Source organism: Psammomys obesus, unplaced genomic scaffold (genome assembly GCF_907164565.1).
Source record: "Psammomys obesus unplaced genomic scaffold, mPsaObe1.curated_primary_1811, whole genome shotgun sequence".
NCBI lineage: Eukaryota > Metazoa > Chordata > Mammalia > Rodentia > Muridae > Psammomys > Psammomys obesus.
This window is the reverse complement of record NW_026585580.1, coordinates 16095197-16113509: the sequence shown is the minus strand read 5'-3', so window position 1 is coordinate 16113509 and position 18313 is coordinate 16095197. Positions and strand designations below refer to the sequence as shown.

At 45.5% G+C, this 18313-nt stretch overlaps 1 protein-coding gene across 1 annotated transcript; it reads right to left on the bottom strand.

Moving 5' to 3' along the window:
- Nucleotides 1-1218: 1218 nt before the first annotated feature.
- Nucleotides 1219-10426, bottom strand: Nms (neuromedin S). The gene is made up of 10 exons (XM_055608043.1): nucleotides 10278-10426; nucleotides 8132-8187; nucleotides 7786-7836; nucleotides 5994-6017; nucleotides 5840-5893; nucleotides 4626-4700; nucleotides 3705-3799; nucleotides 3119-3212; nucleotides 2074-2120; nucleotides 1219-1338 (listed from the first exon to the last, which is right to left on the bottom strand). Exons 1-9 carry the CDS (start codon nucleotides 10414-10416, stop codon nucleotides 2082-2084), a joined length of 627 nt encoding a protein of 208 aa, XP_055464018.1. The 5' UTR covers nucleotides 10417-10426; the 3' UTR covers nucleotides 1219-1338; nucleotides 2074-2081.
- Between the last annotated feature and the right edge of the window lie 7887 nt (nucleotides 10427-18313).

Sequence of the window (18313 nt, the reverse complement as noted above, 5' to 3'; positions counted from 1 at the left end):
GATGTGGACAAAAGGTTGTGTATGGAGGCAAAGCCTGCTTCTGCTCCACATCACCAGAGAGGCCTTGGCAAGAGAGCCTTCATCTCTAAGGGCACACCTGGTACACCTCATAGGCGTGGCTTTGTCCCTGCCCTGGTGAACACTGGCTGGAGGCTGATTTGCCCTCCGTTCCTGTCATGCCATCTCAGGAGGTCTCCTGGGGGGATCCTCAAACAATGAGCCTCAGACTTGGGACCAAGGCCGAGAAATGCTAAGAACACAGCGATTCTAACTAACACAGCCCCTCAAGCTGCACACACCTCCGCACCACCCCCTGCTGTGCTTGAGGGTCTCCAGAATGTTCCCAGAGAAGCAAAGGCCCAGGACCCACGGTTCTCCAGCAAACTGGAGTCCTTTTTCCTTAACATCTTGATGCCAGCAATAGGGAAGGGGCTGTGGAGGGACAGTGCTTGGTATGTACAGTAGAGTGAAAAACCTTTCAAGCAAAATTAGAGCCAACGAATGGGCAGTGGGGCAATTCCACACCCTTCTGTGGACCAGCTCTTGAGTTCTCACGAAATCAAGCTCTAGAGGGTGTCATTTTCACAAAATCTATTCCTCCGAGCAGGAAACTGAGGCACAGGAATGGAAGTGAGCTACCCAACTGATCCAGTTTAGCTCTGGAATGCCCCTTATCCAAAGATTCCTATGCAGGGCTTGGTCACGAGTCTGTACTGCTACAAGAAAATAGTGGAAGGGTAAGAGGTGTGGCCTGGTGGGCAGAGCTGCTCGTTTGGAGCCCTGCTGTCTAAGGAGTCATTGGGACCCTGTCTCCTCCCGCTTCTTGATTCCCATCTGCCACAAGGTAGGTAGATAATCTCTTCTGTCGTATGATTTCCTCATGATGTATTTTGAGACCACAGAGCCAAAGCAAGATTCCAAGCAGCCCGCATGGAAGGGAACCCCTACCCCAAGGAAATGTCCCCTGCTTCTAATTGATGTACATCAGGTATTTACTAGGAAATGAAAATCTGACCAATGCACCAAAGTCACCCAGCTAGAAAACAGAGCTAGGATGACATCAGGGTCTTAGCTTTTCCCAAATCCATGTGCTCAATCACCAGCAAGTTAGTTGTCTTGTTCCACACTTAAATTAGTAATTCCTTCAAAATCAATTCGTGTAATGTACCTATTCCCACACCCTTCCAACAAAACTAAGGATGATACATCAGTGTTGCTTTATTTTTTGTATGAGTAAGTCTTTTGGACAGCACGGAACAACAGAAGTGTCGTTAAATATCCACGTGAAACAACTTGGCCTTCCCTCCAAAGATGTGCGCTCTCCAGTGCCGCCAGATTCTGCCAAACAAAAGGTGTGCTCGGTGTAAGTGCAGCCACCCTCAGGACCACGAGGAGGGCCAAATGCAAGTCACTATGGACACATTCTACAGTCACACGGTGATGTGACGTATGCCACAAATTCCTACATTGACCTCCTTACCATTGGCACTAAGGATATTTATTTTTGGTGCCTGATTAGATTATTGGATTTACATAGATCTTTTGGCCTCAGGAACACATTACTCCTGTTTTTGCTGCCTAATCCCCTCTGCCAAGATGAGGGCAGCTGCCTCGGGCACTTTGGACTGCTAGCACTCTGATGCTGGCAATGCTCTCAGCTTCCTAGGACCAGGACCCTCGGGAGACACAGAGCACGCTAGAGCTGCCCCCTGCATGGACCGCCTTGTCCAAAGGCCTCCTTGGCGCTACCATCTCAACATACCAGGGTGGTGTTTTCCTCCTGGTAAAGGCCAAGTGCTGGAGGGAGGGGTTTAAGGCAACTGGGGCCACATGAGGCTTCATTTTCTACTACAACTCTATCTAGAAACAACACACTTCCCAAGGCCAGGTGTGAAAGCAGAGGCTGGTGACACTACTGGGGCAGCCTGTTTCTGACAGCCTGGGCTGAGGGTCTGTGGTGCTGTGGAGGGTGGAGTCCTTTCCTTGAACAATAGCACCCGCCTTCTGTCTCTACTACCTGCAAGGCAGATTTAGAACACTTGCATAGAATAGAAAAGCTGCAATGAAGCAAACCTTGCCATCTACTGGACTCTGTTGTTGGAGTATCTTCCATTCCTTGGCTGAAAAGAAAAAAATGTGAAGGAGAAAGTCTTAAAAATATCAACACATGTGCTTGGACTGTTTTTCACTCCTGAACACAAAGGCCTTGTTTTTCTTACTAGTTCTCACTCCCATCCTTGGAGACCTACATGGCAAGTCCTCCTACGTCCTCTCGGGGGTAATCTAGGCCCTTCACCGCTCTCAGGGACACGGCGCCCATTCCCCACCCGACCTCCACCTTTAGACTCATGGTGAGAGGTGTCTACTCCCCAGACTTCCCAGCCTGGAGACACAGCAGGGACCTACTGCTTCCCCCATTCTTCCCAGAAAACAACATATGAATCAGTCATGAAAGTGAAAAAGATACAAAGTGGGGAAAAGTAGTAAGGATTCCCGTGGCCAAGGATGTGAGGCAAACGAAAGAGACAGGGAGCATTTTCCATGACATTTTCCCCGAGCGTGCGATGAGCCACTGTGAGCTGTGGATCCTTGGGAAGGCTGGGGGAGTCTTCTAGTCTCATATTTTTTTTTTCTGCAGGATACCAGTGATGCACAGAATACAGCTTGGAGTGGACATGTATTTAGTTGGATGCATTCATATTTTGAATGCAAATATTGAGAAGCTAAGGCCTTGTGTGCAGTTAACAAATAGAACAAAATTGAAAACTCCATGACCTTGGCAAGGGCCTTTCTGCCACTTGGGAAGGGACATGGCACCTGAACTCCCCACATCAATGTGGTTTTCGGTCACATATCCTGGAATGTAATGCCTGGCATTGCGGACTCCAGTCTACCCAGTATCTGTCCATCAACAGGAGTCCCTCCCCTTTGCCCTCCAAGCTCCTAGACTATGGACATGCTCAGCCTATGTCTTGTTGCTCTGTTATCCCTTGCAAGTTTGTAAGAGACGTTGGCTGAGCCACACCCTCAGTGGAGGAGAGCCGTGCCCATCTGGTTCTGGAGGTTGGAAAGACGGCAGTGAATACCGTTAGAACAGAAACACGGAAATCCATTATACCCTGAAAAGGAAAAATGGCCGCCCCAAGGAGGTAGTGCGATCCTGCAACACAAAAACACAAACTGTTATGTAGTCACATTCTAAGTCAAAGGTCCTTCAAAATGTCCACAGAGAAGGTTTCAAAAAGGGTGGTCTCAGACCAGCACCATAAAGATATCTGGAGAGCTTGTTATTAATGAAAATTCTCAGAGCCCACCTCAGTCAGACCTATTATATTTCAGGGTGAAGCCCAACTATTCCAATTTCATATTCTAGTGCAGGCTCAAGTCTGAGAGTCACTGGTCTGTGGGCTTGGCACTGGCAGAGGCATGCTTCCTCTCTCTAAGCTTGCACAATGGCGTGTGTGCCCCTGAACCCGAGAGGTCAAGTCCCTCGTGACAGATGGCTCAAGTGACTCGGCTGTGAGATTGGAATGAAATATGTGAGGCATACAATGAGTCATGTGAGGCTTTAGCCATAATCACTTTCTACCTTGGGACAAGCCTAGGGAACCCCCAACTTCAGTGCTGAAAGAAGATATTTGGGGTCCTCTGGGGTAGGTCTGTTCTATCCAAATGGGGCTGGAAGGACTGCAGAATCCAGGCACTTCCCTGCCCTTCTTTCTAGAGCATTCGGGAAATGAGCGTTCTCACAAGGTTCACATGCCTTGTTAGGAAAATCCACGGTAGCCTTCCCGGAATCCTGGAAAGAAATGAAGTATAAGGTAATTCATCAGGAACCATCAGCCTCACAGCTGCCCTACCGTGGTGGTGGCCCTTCCTGCAAAAGAGCTGCGGATAGTGGAACACTCACAAGTTCTCCAAGGGAAGCTACTCACTCCATCTGAGGTGCAGGTTAGGATGCGAGTATGTTTAATTTGCTTACAAGCCTGAATAACCCCAACTTCTGGTTTAAGCAAATGTTCAGGGTCAGCATCGCCAGTCTGCTTTGGCTACAACCTGGTTTAAGAATGGGGTTAGCGTGGCCTCAGAAGCCTGTGTGCAGGGAGCCCAGGCAGCCCAGGCAGCCCAGGCAGCCCAGGCAGCCCAGACGGTGTCCCAGTGGCCGAGCAAGTCCAGTGCTCTCCGGACTTCCGGATCTAAGGCTAGGAAGGTTCTGGACTAAACAGCATATGCTGGCCGCGTACTTGGGCTCAAGGTAGCCAAAAGAAATGTTTCTTCACTAATTATTTTGCTGCCGTGTAACAAAACTTTAACTAATATATATTTTTAAATAATAGTTTGACAAAGGAAGAGAATTAAAAAGGAACACAGAACAAAAACAAAACGTAGGCCGAAGCAAGTTAAGGAAGAGATGGGATGGCGCTGGACCACAGGGTCCCTCCCTCAACACGGGGTTACAGACGGGAAGGGCAGGGTCAAGGGAGCAGTGTTTCAGCCCACAGCTCCCCCCCAGAAACTGGAGACGGGGATTCGCGGAAGGAACACAAAGGAGCCACACGGGGCCACAGTGCACCTTTGCCAGCATGCACACCACGGAACCGCGGTGGGAGGAAAGGAGCACGTACTGAGCGCAGCAGCCTCTTCATCCTTCCGCTGGCGAGCTTGGCAGCCAGGCGCATCAAGGGGTGCACCGGGGCGAACTGCAACAGAGGGGCGCTGTGAGGCCTGAGCCGTGGAGCGCCCCAGCCGCGCGCACGCTTCCTGACCCGCCTCTCTTACAAATGGGTTTAATTTCCAGGGAAGAATCAATGCCGGAGCCTGAGCTGGAAAGGTTTATGTTTTCAATAAAGGTCTTGATTGCCTTGATACAGGTTTCAATTCCTCCGCAGCACTTAGAAATCTCCCCTTAGGACCAGTCAGTTGCTCACTGGCCTTAACCTTCTGTCCTGTACTCAAAGCACTCCGTGCCCTGGGCCCCTCCCATCCTGCACCCCTTGACTGCACCTGCCTGCGCACTCTCAGGCATGGGCGTCTGTCCTCTAGCCCTCACAGTTGCCCGGTGCTTCGCTCCTCGCGGCCTCTCCCCTTCCCTTGCTCTTTTATGCTTTTTGGTAGCTGCTCCCTCTTTATCTAATCCCACCCCTAGACCTAGAACATCGAGGGCTCCTTGCCTCTTGGGGGAAACATATTTTTTCTGAGTATTTGACAATTTCAAGGACCCCCCCTGAAGACTGAGAGCCCTAAGTGTGTAAATAAATGGCTTTCCCCTGGTAAAACTTCAGTTGCTGTGACAAAACCAAAATCTAGATCTTAAGACTCTCCCAGGGCTTCAGAAGTAGGAGGAAGACCAGCCTGGTCTACCCAGTGAGAACTTGTATCAGAAAAAGGGTCAGATGGGAAGGTAACCCGGTGATAGAGTCTAGCAAGCACAAGGCCGGGGGTTTGAGCCCCAGAGCTGAAGACAGCCCCAGAGCTGCTAGTCCCACCGCACGTCCACACCCTGACAGCCACAGGAGATGAGCGCATCACTGTGGGAGGCGGCGCTGGGAAGCGATAGGGAGCAGCGGAGATGGGGTGCGGTTCTACAGCCTCTTCTTGCACTTCTGCTCAAGTACGTGATAACAATTTCCTCTTCCTGCAGTTTATCTCCTAACCGTTCAGAACTGTCTATTGTCCATCACTCTCATCCGTGATGGCAAAGAAACAGTTCTTGCTGCCCTGAGAAGGGAGTGGGGACACGGGTGTCTAGGGGTTCCCCGACTAAGAAATACTTGGCTGTGGGTGTGTACAAATTCAGAAGGCAGAAGAGGATCATGCAGGAAGTTCATAACACACTGACCTCTGAGTTAGCTGGGTGTGGTGGCTTCTGAGCCCTAGAGTAGTGAAACAAAAACTAAATAGAAAAAAAAAAAGGGGGGGCGTTGTGCGTGTTCAGCATCAAGCGTCGCTTGCTCCCGACACAGCGCAGAGGATGAGGTAGGAAACGTGCTCACCCTTTTGTATGGGTTCTGGTTTTCCTGGAAGGAGAATTGAGAAGAAAGTTATGAGGCGTTTCTCTGGAGCGGGATGGAGTTTTCAGTGTGAGTCACGCTCTGCACCTGGCTGGGTTTGCTCCAGTATTATAAAACAGTGGAGTCTAGACTATAGTGACACAGGCCTTTACAACAAAGTTGCCTTTGACACCTTATCTATCTCTTCTTATCTTTTCAATCATCGGGAGGAAAACCTTCCCCCATTTCATAAAAATTCACAGTTTTTCCAACTCTTCTCCAGATGCTAGCACACTTTCTCGCATTTCATATGTATCCTTTTCAACTTCTTTTTTGATGGAAAACTATGTGTTACGTTTTACTCATGTAGAGTTCCATCCACTTTCCCAACTCTAACACATGCATTATTGGACAGGGTGCTCTGTGAGGGTCATGACCCCATCCCTAGCACCTGGCGGTTCCATGTTCTCAAGCATCTCTTCTGGATTAATGAGTAAGTGGGTCTCCATCCACAGGACCACCTCCCTGTTTAAATTCCTTCTGATCCCATGTGGTGTCCAGCAAAGCGGAGCTCAAATATCTGCAGGTGTCCTTGCTTGTGGACTACAGCCACCCCCAGAGCTGCTTGAACACAGCTGTCTCCTGCAGACACAGAGCTGGCCTGTGCGTAGCGAGTACATCAGGACCTCCAGCAAGTCTTCCCAGCACAGGACAGCTGGGCGCAACAATGAAGCCAGGAAGAGCCACTACCTCTTCCTTCACATCTGAAAGCACTGGCAGTTTTGTTCACTGAGCAGCTACTTGCTCTGTCACCAGAAATCATGGGTAGATGGGGTTTGGGGAAATGAAAATGGCAAAGGAAATGTATTCCAGCAGGCATCTCTGAGTTTTCACCTTGAGTCTTGGTCCAGATATCAGGGCAATGCTTACAACAATCATTTCCAAACCTATGCATAGTGGTCACTTGAAAGCAAGACGCAAAATGTTCAGTTTCTTCATGCCGTTTGAGAGAGATGGCAGCACTTGGGGTGTGAGGGAGAAGTGGCTGGGACAAAGGCATTCTGAGGCCGTCGCTCTCCACGCTGTAGACGATGGTGAAAGCACATCACGCATGTTAAAACATTCAGCCCTCAGGCCACTGGAGCTGTCACAGCAATCACATGAGTGACAAGCCAACTAAAGCACAGAGCCATTGAGACATGGCCAGGGTTGAGGAGTTTGAGGGCCTGGGCTGTAACTACAGGCTCTGAGGGAGGCAGAGATGATTCTAGTTGAAGGAAAGTTTGTACAGAGATTTAAAGGGTCTGGTGTTGGGTGTGGCCAGACTGTGCGATGCTGCAGATTGGCGAAGTTGGTGCAGGTGAGATGGTACTCAAGGCGAAAACTGAGAGGCAATGTTGAGAGCTGTGAACTATCCAAGACCAAGACTTTGCATCCACTGAATTACTTTTATTGTGGTTACTACGGATACTGCTAGGCGTAGTCCTCTACATGAGATCTACTGCATTTGGAGAACTGTTTACCACAATGCATCAAGTTATAAGATATAATAGTAAATGTCATGACATATAATTAATTTTATATATAGATGACCTAACCTTAAAATGCATATGAAGCACTAGTATTTTGTGGTAATTTATATGAAATGGAGAAATTTGATTTTCTTGAAACTATGCACACATGCACTTACACACACACGTTCGCTAGTAAGCAGCCAGTCATCTTAATCCTAAGTTACAGTGTCGACATATGTCCTGGTGTACCTCCAGGGAGCTAGCATGTGTATTATCTTTACCTTGGGTTGGCTAGAAAGTGTTTCCCCCTGGTTCAGAAAGTAGACCAGTTGCTAAAAGACAAAACGAGGAAAAGAAACCAAATATGAGAATAAATTCTTTAGCCAGTAGAATTCTCTAAAACTCTAAAATTGCTCCATTTATGAACCTGGAGTTATCTCCCCATACAATGCAGCAAATTTCAACTCAATTCACAGGATGTCTTAAATGAGGCCATGCTGCCATCACAGTGAGTTTTTGCTGCAGCCAAATATCTGATCTTAAAATAGTTTTAAGTGAACGGTTAACCACATGATATTTCAAAGCCAAGGCTAAATGCAAATCTCACAGAGCTGCATAAAAGCATACCTCAAGCTCCACCATGTCCAAGCTGTCAGGAGGGTCAGCTAAAGGTTGAGCAACCCCTACAACAAAAGACAACGAAAACATCACTTCCAGAAAGACGGCACAGATTTGCCTCTGCACCCGGGCTGTAAAAATACACAGCAGTCTCAATGGGCTCTGCCACCGAGCTGAGCAAAAGCATCGTCGAGAGGTGACTGACAGGAGGTCCTGCTGAGAGGAGAGAGAGTTGAGCTGCCTCTACCTGGTGCTGTTGAATCCAAGATGAGGAACAACATTATTTTAAAATGGAATGTGTTCAATTTAATGGGTGTTTCTAGTCCATCTGTTAGCAAGTCAAGAAAGAAAGAGAAAACACTGAGAGAGCAAGAAAGTGTATATTTTGGCGAAATTTGTGAGGATCAAATATCAGAAAGTAATGTTGGCAGAGGATGAGCATCTAATCAGGACTTTTAAGACATGCAGGTACCCATCTCCGTTCCATCATCAGCCCTCCAGCGGTGGAGTTCTGGAGAGAGCTGCTGCTGGCACGCAGTTGGATCTTTCCACCCTCCTCTGACCTCAATGAACACAGCTTCTCATTTACACGTGATAGAACACTTTACATGATATAACACCCAGAGGTTTGTGTAGTTGAAAGAATCCTGGTAGGTTGGCACTAACAAATTACGATTAAATAAGTACGTATAATGCCCTGAATTTGTATATCTTAAAATGTGGAACAGGGACTATATGGCTCAAGAGTAGTTTATTCTAAGAACAACAAATGTACATACATACATACATACATACATAAACTCACATACATGTATGCACATATGTTTACATGCACTGTGTTATTTGCTCTCTGCAATAAAACTAAGGCAATATTCCGGCATATTTAAACAAGATGTCCATGCCTTGAAGAGTAATGGCCTCACTTGAAATGACGAAGGTAAAGCAGGATTAAAGGTGCATATAGTTTTCTCCAGAAACACTGAAACCTCTGTATGTGTTAAGTTATACTGAGAACTATCCCAAGCAAGAAACGTTCATCTACTCTGGTGTACCCCCCACAGACCCCGACAAAATGCCTGACTTAAGTCAGATGTGATCACGTCACAGCTTAATGTAAAGATATTTTTGATGGTTGTGGTCACTTGATAATGCAAAGTCCTGCAAACCAGCCTCACAAGGTCTTGCTGAGAGGTCTGTGCTAACACGAAGATGAAGCTGACAGGACCGGCTCCTCGGAAAACAAAATCAAGTAGGAGAAACAGGGAGGTGGCTGTGTGTGTGCAGACAATGACATTGAACTTGAAATTCCAAAGGCAAACTATGAACAAGTTTTTATAGGAGGCCGGAGGGACAGCAGCTGGTTGTCCTGGGCAGGCAGTGAGCTTAAAGTTAGAATCTAGAAGGCCAGTTGGTAAGCCACAGGGAGGACCTGGCATTCTGAAGAAGCTGATAACAAACACAGCATATTTTCTCAATGTTCCCTACACCTCTAAATCAAAATTCTCATGGAAAAAAAAGTCCAAGTTTCTGCAATAGTCCTTGCTTCCAATCGTGGCTTTTCATCAATGGCCTAGTTTCCTGAACTTTGTGACAAATTGCCTGGAGATGGTGATCTGATCCTGGCTGAGGACTTCAGAGCCTACGCCCACTCCTGGCTCCCTACAAATTGCTCCTCAGAAATCAGAGAGGCAGTTCATGGTCAGAACCTCGGACAGCTCTCAGGGGCTGGAGGATGAGGGCCTTCTGGTCCCCAGCTCTTGGAGAACCTACTCCCTGGAGCAGTTTCTTTTGTCTGTGTAGTTACTTTCTGCTCTCTTCAGCTGCTCATCTGCTTTAGGGCCAGGGGGGGTGTAAACCCAGTTTTCTTCCTGTGCTCTCATCTCCAGGATTTCCCCTACTCACACGGAGACCATGCCCTTCAGCACTCCTGGGGTGAGAGTTGTTTAATCCCAGTATCTCTGGATAAAAGGCCGTGGCATCTCGCTGTGTCCACCATTCCGGGTAGACGCAAGTGCCGCGCCTGGAAACAAGGGCAGATGTGAGGGTAGGTGAAGGAAGGACGCTCAACTCCCCTGGGAACTACTCTGAGGGGTAAAGATCTGTCTCAGTCCTCCACAGAGCTCAGGTCAGGTGGGTGTGATGGCAGTCCCCTTACCTGAGGGCGGAATCTGCAGCATACAGAAGCAGCAGACGACCAGGACTGGACAGAACTGGGGAAGCAGGTGCTCCATCTTCGTTGTCTGGCTTCTCCTTGCAGACCACAGATGTGTGCTGTTCAGAGAGGTGATGAGCATCTCCCCGGAGTACAGGGGCAGCGGTGGCCCTCTGCCCTGCATCTGCCCAGCCCAGGGCAGTAGGCGCCTTTATTGGCAGCATCTTGGAGCCCATTGGCTGTGCACCAATCAGCTTTGCGCAGGAGGACCTGGGTTTTCTCATAAATGTCATGCTGGGCCCTTATTTGTAGAATAATATCCGCCTGCTGTAAGCATTGTAGAGTCATCTTTTTCAAGCCAGTAATAAAAATAAGAAGCAGAGAGTCATAATTGTTATTCTATAATGGTTTGAGAAAACCTTCTGACTCAGAATAGGCCTGTTCTCCTTTCCTTCTAAATCATAGAGCTGGACACAAATCTATAAACTCTTGCAGCATAAGGTCTTGCTTCCTAAGAAACTGTTTACTCTCTCACAGCGACAAAGGCTATCTCTTGGTCTTTGGTGAATCTGAGAAAAAAATCCTGGATCTAACATTACAGGAGGCCAAAGTTCAATTAGAAGATGTCATTATTTCACTTTTCTATTGTAATTCATCACCCTGCCTAAACACGAGCTGGACAAAAATGGTGCCAACAGATATGCTAATGAGGGTGGGGAAAGCCCCGGGAGTCCTCAGCCCTACCCAAAGACCTACTGGCAACTGAGGAAGGCAGAGAGAGGGAGAAATAGTCTTCCCCAGGGAACAGCACACCAACTGGTCTACAATATTAAACGATTAGTCCTGAAAACATACACACAAATAATGTATGGACGGAGGAGGTTTTCTTTGTGTGTTTAAATATGTACATATAAAGGTGTGTGTATATATATATGTATGTGTGTATGTATGTATATATTAACACTTAATGGAAAAAGTGTCCATGAATCGAAAGAGAGATAAATGGGAAAGTTTACAGGGGGGTAAGGGAAGGGGGAAATGATGTGGCTATGTTATTAATTCAAAAAATAAAAGAAACATCTTTTTAAAAAAGTAATTCAGTAACCAAAATATTACTGTTTACAGACTCAGGCAAGAGTGATTGAGCATTTCTTTAATATTGGCGCTTGGGATACAAGAGACAGGGGGATCTCTTGTGAGTTCCAGGCCAGCCAGGGCTATGCTGAGACCTCCTTTCAAAACTAGGTAAGTACATAAATACACAAATAATCATGGTTGGAGATTTGCTTCTTTAAGATTTTTTTTTAAAGATTCATTTCTACAGACACATTAAATATTTCAGGTTAAGTTAGTAAGTTTAAAAGCACAACAATGATTACTTAAAATAATAAAACTGAATTTGGTTTTATGGGCTGAGCTTCTACATGCTGGGATCTGTTTTCATCATCTCAAGTAGGTTAACTCCTAACTAACCGGGCAAACCCACAGTACCCTGATGCTGTTCTGATTTTATGAACGGGGAATCTGGAGCTAGAAATTATCAAGGAACTCACCAGAGGTCATTCAAACTCCTGAGGACAAAAGCAAATAATTGACCCCAAGGGCAGCTGAGCCTGCCTATGAGATTTGGATTGATAAATTACTTTTTCTAAAATGAACCCTTTGGGGGTTAAAGGAGACAGAGAGAAAGAAAATCAGCGAGTTCTTCTACTTCTTGCCAAAACAGTAACACCCACAGCAATACATATTTCAGGGGTTTTCATTATGCATATATTTAATTTTATTCCTTTAGAGGTTACAAGATAGTCAGAGAGTTCTTCAACATACCTCAAACATGTTACTATTTGTTTTTCTTTGATGTATTTTCCAGATTTTAAAAATTGTTTTAAAAACTGATTTAATTTGCCCGATTTCCTTTTAAATGAGTGAACTTTTTAAGCACGGTCTTGAGCAGGGCAGCCCTCAGATTCCGTCAGAGAAGTTTCCTTGTGCAGCGGTCAGCAGTTAATGCAGAGGCCCACGCGTGCTCAGAACTCAGAGACTGAGGACTGCACTCGGTCATGAATGTACACACACAGCCCCCGCGGCTTAGGAACCAGACAGAAAGGGGGGAGCCAGAGGCTGAGGAGGAGCACACGGAAAACGCCGGAAAACGCGTCATGTGGACATGACAGGACTGTGCAGCCGTGAGCTCACGGCAGCGGCCGTGGCCTGAGTAAGGCTGCACAAGGCCAAGCCAGCGGCATTCCAGCTCACACCCCACTCCTAGCTGAGGGGATACGGAGAAGACAGCTTCTGGAGGACAGAGAATCAGCTCTCTTGAAGGGCGTGGCTCCTAATAGGGTGACCAAACTCCAGTGGATGCCCCCACCCGCACAAGAGTGTGCAGAAAGCACAAATTGGAGTCTGTGGGTTATTTAACTAGAAACCAAACACAAAGCTCGGGTGGTAAGGGGTAGGTATGTGTGATGGATATTCTTGGTTGTCAACTTGGATACGTCCAGAATTAACCAACACCCAAATGGCTGGGCCCACTTATGAGGGATTGTGTTGTTGTTTTTTTAATGAAGTCATGTGAAGTGGAAAGACCCACTTGTAATCTGAGACATCCAGCCTCATGGACTGAACACTGCTTGATTCTTGAACCTTCAGTTTGTAGACGACCATTGTTGTACTAGCTGGACCACAGCCTCCAAGCCATTCTAATAAATCATATACACACATGAGAGAGAGAGAGAGATGATATATGATAGATAAGTAGATAGATATATAAATAGATAGATAGATAATAGGCAGATGATAGATAGATAGATAGATAGATAGATAGATAGATAGATAGATAGATAGATAGATAGATACAGATAAATTAATTCTGTGAGTTCTGTTCCCCTAGGGAACCCTAACTAATACAAGATGGACCTGGCTGGAGTTAAACAGAGATGTGAATGGTCACTGTGATGCAAATACAGTGTATGAAATTCTAAAACATTTAACATATATTTTATTTTACAAAAGAATAATCTTGAGTGAGAGTTGTTCAGAAGGAATTATGTCTTTAAACGGTGTGTCTTCCAAGAGTTTCCATTTGTAGCAGAATGGGGATTGTGAAGTCTCTTTCATCACAATTTTTTTTCTCCTCTTGTAATTTGGCAGTAAGTAGAGAGACTTATATTTATTATAGTATGTAAAATTATAGTTCAAGAATAACTCATAGCCATTATGCAGCAAGTGGAGACTGTGCTGCTGGTATCAATATATACTTATTGCCCGACGGAAAGTCTCTACTGAATGAAAGGCAAATGAGTGCTTCAGGTGTGAGCCACTTGCAAGCACCGAGACGTTCTATGTGCACATCGTAGCAAACGCTTGTGGCAGCTCAGTTGTCTATCACCAGGTGCTCATTGCACACGTGCTCTGTGTCTAGAGACACTATTTTTTTTTCAAATAAACCACTGCAATGCGTAATTCAAAATAAACTTATGCTGTGTCCATATTAATTCTCAGATCCTTCTGTGTATTTGCATATGCATATCTGGGCCACACTAGTTTTTAGATATTCAAGACAAGACTTAAAGTATCGTTCGCAATGTTAATTCAAAAGCATAAAGCTATAAGGAAAATTCTATTTTTTTATTATTTCTGTGCTTTTACTATTTCTTGTCACCGTGCTGTGTTGTGCCCTCCATGGTTTATATTGTGTTGAAGGTCTGTGCCCTGGCAAATCTGTGAAGAGCTAGAGCGTTCAATAGGAGGTTAAGTGGAGGTACAAGAGAGCCCTCTTCCAGCCGTTCAAGCTTTCTTCCAGCCTTCAAGTTTGCAGGCTATGAGAGGACACTGTGGTAGAGGAGAGCTTCCGGCCACAAGCTCAGGAGAGCAGCCTACGAGAAACCCACCCCACACAGCTCTGAAAATAGTGATCACTACTGTTGAAGGCCCCAATCTATGGTGTTTTATTATGGTGATTTAAACAGAAGAATACAGGCACAAAGGGATTTTCTGGTAAAATCAAGAAGTCAGACACTCTCACACTGCTTTCAAAGTATGGCTGTCTACAAGAAAAAAAATCAATCGGTAAATCACTGAAAGCTTATAAAAATGATCAGATTTAAAGAAAACTATTTACAGGTGTAATTTTCTTCGGAGTACAAGTAAATTTTAAAATAAATCAAATAGCTTTATTTTTTAAAAAAGATTTATTTCACTGTTTTTAAGTGTGCGTGTGTGTGTGTGTGTGTGTGTGTGTGTGTGTGTGTGTGTGTGTGTGTGTACATAAGTGCAGTACCTGAAGGGCCCAGAAGATGGCACTGGATCTCTGGGAGCTGAGATACAGGTCCTTGGTCACCTGATGTGGGTAGCAGGACCTGAGCTCAGATCCTCGGGAAGAGCAGCAGCAAGCGCTGTTAACCAGTGAGTGCCTCTCCAGCCCCGCAGGTGACTTTAAAATCTGTAACAGAACAAGACCTAAGCGGGAGATAAACGCACAAGGCACTGACAAAGAAACTCACAAGGCTTTGCTGAAGAGCATGAAAGAATGAGTGAAAAAATGAAGTGGTGTTCATCCTAAAGGATTTGATGCTACTAAGGGTTTAGTTAATGGCCTACTGATCCTTGGCAAGATAAAGCTTTTGTAAACAAATGGCCCCATCACATTGGAATCGTGCCTACAGCAGAGAGCTAAGCTAAAAACTCCTTCTCATCATTCTCACATTACAGCAGATACCCTTTGCTAAGCTCTGTAATATTAAAACTCAGCAGACTCTCAACGAATTGAATGTTAATCCACAGAATGTAAAAAAATTAACTTGTAAATCAATGATCAGTTTCTGTGTTCAAAGTAAAGCTTGCTGAGTTCCCCGAGGTAACTTTCTAAGTCACCTTTGGTCTAAGGTAAACTAAGACAGTGAAAGGAAAAGTAATTTTTCCTAGTTGGGATGGATCCCTACGAAGAAAGAAAAATTAACCAAAGAGAAACAGGTGAAAGTTCTGTGACATGTCATTACGCTTTCAGTGATGGTGTCACTTAACAAATTCGTATTGGAACAGCTAGGTTCACGTTGAAACAAAACTCATGTGATGAAAGTATTGGAGGGTGTGTTTGTCTGATGACTAAATTGTGAGTCTTCAGAAGTGGGGCTAGCACCTTTACTGAAGGGCTTGTGGATGGGGGAGCCCTCTCTTGCCCTTCCACCCATGGAAAGGCATGGTGCGACCCGCCTCTAGAAGATGCAGAGAGCAGGCCTCACCAGACAATTGCCAGCATGCTGACATTAGATTTCTCGGCTTCCATAACTGTATAAAAAACATTTCCATTCTTTGTTAACTGTCTAGCCCAGGTGTTTTATTATAGCACCACAGGCGCACTAATACACACATCTCCTGTGTACATGGGAGGCCCCAGGGACAGTGACTGAATCTCAACAGGTAGTTTAGGTTCCAAGAAGGCTGGTCATGGTGAGGGCCGGGTTATGGGAAGAAGTCCAAGAAATGTACTGAGTCAGTCTCGTCAGGCGTGGGTTGCTGAGCGTTTGGTTAGCAGTTTTACACACCCTTTCTCCTGGCTGCAGACAGAGACTGTCTCACATATGATTATTTCCTGTGTAAATGTGAATGTTTCTTACACGGAGATAGCTTCTGTTTTAAGAGCATCCGTTGTGATTGCTGCTTCCCAAAATAATTAGCTCAAAATATCCTCTACGCAAAAGAGGCTTATTTTGGAGCAGCACACTGTAATCTCCTAGTCCTGTGTTTCAGAGTGGCAAATTCCTGTCTGTCTGAAGAGCAGGCATTCTTTTTTCTTTTCTTTTCTTTTCTTTTCTTTTCTTTTCTTTTCTTTTCTTTTCTTTTCTTTTCTTTTCTTTCCTTTCCTTTCCTTTTCTTTTCTTTTCTTTTCTTTCCTTTCCTTTTCTTTTTTTCTTTTCTTTGCCTTCCTTCCTTCCTTCCTTCCTTCCTTCCTTCCTTCCTTCCTTCCTTCTTTCCTTCCTTTTTTGGTATGGGGGGAGGTGCTGTCCTGGATCTCACTCTGTAGACCAGGCTGGCCTCAAACTCAGGAGATCCATTTGCCTCTGCCTCCTGTGTGCTGGGATTAAAAGTGTGCACCACCACCACCTCTCCTGAGCAGACATTCTGAGAAAGATTTATTTCAGAATCCGACAGTAAATATAAGTCTGTATACTGTTTTTGTTGTTATTGTTCCCATTTTATTGATTTCAGCCCCAAGTTTGGTCATTTCTTGCCATCGACTCTTTTTGGCTGTGATTTCTTCTTTTTATTCTAGAGATTTCGGATGTGTGTCAGGTTCCTGGTATGAGATCTCTCCAGTTTCTTTATGTAGCTACTTATTGATTGCTATGCACTTGCCTCTTAGAACTGCCTTCATTCACCTCAGAGGGTATGAACAAACACACAGGCCCTCATTTGGGAAAAATGATCAGGCACCTCTGAATACCCAATATTGTGTATGACTTCAGGGTTTCAGGCACATTTTCCTCCAGCAGTTCTTTCTATGGACAGGCCCCTCAGCTGCGACAAGGGTTCTCTGAGCGTGGCGAGGCTCCTGGGTGTGCCTGAAGATGGCAGGTTCTCCCACCCCCTCTAGCTTCTGCATCAGTGCTGCTGCTGCAGTGAGGGCAAGGGGCTTGGTGAGTGGATTTGTCAAGAGCCCTGCTGTGAGCCTGACTTAGAAACCTTGGCTATAGGCTTTAGACCCGGGCTAATAGTCTCAGTTCAAGCAGGTCCGGGCAATTTCTCCTGTTTGCTCAGCAGCTTCTTTTCCATTACCTTGGATCCCTTCCGCCTTCTGTCGCTAGTTGTGATGAGCTCGGGCTTCCATCTCAGCATCAACGTAAGAATGCTTGGGACAAAAAAAAATAGCATTTTGATTCTAGTTCTTAGGAAATCCTTATTCGCTCATAGTGACATAACCTGGGCAATCTCTGCTATAGCCCAGCTCCAGCTCCAGTCATCTACGGGATCTGGGCACCTTCCTCAACACTTTAAATGTCCTCATGTACTGGCCTGGAGGAGGAAAAGTTCCAGGAAGATGTTTATGACTCAGATTTGTCATTTTGAGACGCAATCTGCAAACAACACCCTTCTGCATCTCTCCCCCTGCTCCCGGGCGTCTGTCTTTACATCTTACGGCCGACTGTGATAATGCGCACAGTGCTCTCATTCTTAGTCAGAAACTGCAGGCTCTGTTCTTCACTTCAGGGCCGTGCTGCAAAGCCATTTAGCCCACACTTTAATATAGCATCTTTCCGGATTCCATGTTTTCATTACCCATCCTGAATAGGCTATGCTCGCACGATGCACTAAGGCATGCTCAGTACCCACTGTAGAGGAAGCAATCACTTCTCAAAATATAAAATCAGACAGGGTCAGCACATTATTCATCTACTCTTCATGCTAGTAATTTTCTTTATACATTACTTGCACACCAGCTCATAGACTGACTCAGTTTCCTATTGTCTGGAGGCTAAATAATTCTTGGAATAGTAACAGCTATTTATTACCCAGCTTAATGTCAGTCATTCTCATATTTGCCAGAAACCAAAGCTCCAAATTCTGAGCCCATTTCTTACCATTAAGCATTTGAAGCATATGGTTGAAAAGACTCAACTGTCTTGTACGTCTTTAAAGAATAGACTGTGTCATCAAATGGGAAGCAGAGATTATTTCTAACATCTAGCTTAAACATTTGCATTGTTTCCCTTAGATAGCCCAAATCCATAAACCAAGCAAAAAAGTTGAGGTTGCCTGTTTTAGAGGATGATTATATTATCGTGTTTACGGGGAGCCCTAAGCCTCGATGGGTTTCTGATGCAGGAGATGTTCCCAGTCATTGAGAAGATGGGTCCCTGAGAGACAGAAAGGGGGCTTAGGGAAGAAGGTGGCGTGGGTGGACATAGGGGCAAGTTCTTTGGACTTTGGGTACTAAATAAGCCAGCAGCCCAGGAATGGCAACAGTCTCTGACACACAGTCAGAATAGATAGATAGATAGATAGATAGATAGATAGATAGATAGATAGATAGATAGATA

Bases quoted from the DNA above. Each gene is read 5' to 3' on its own strand.
- Nms (XM_055608043.1), bottom strand. From the start codon at position 10,416: ATGCTCATCACCTCTCTGAACAGCACACATCTGTGGTCTGCAAGGAGA. The intron at 5,894-5,993 runs GTGAGCACGTTT...TTTTCTATTTAG, and splicing joins ACCAGAACCCATACAAAAGG to TTTTTGTTTCACTACTCTAG. The intron at 3,213-3,704 runs GTGCCTGGATTC...GACATTTTGAAG, and splicing joins CTAGAAAGAAGGGCAGGGAA to GACCTTTGACTTAGAATGTG.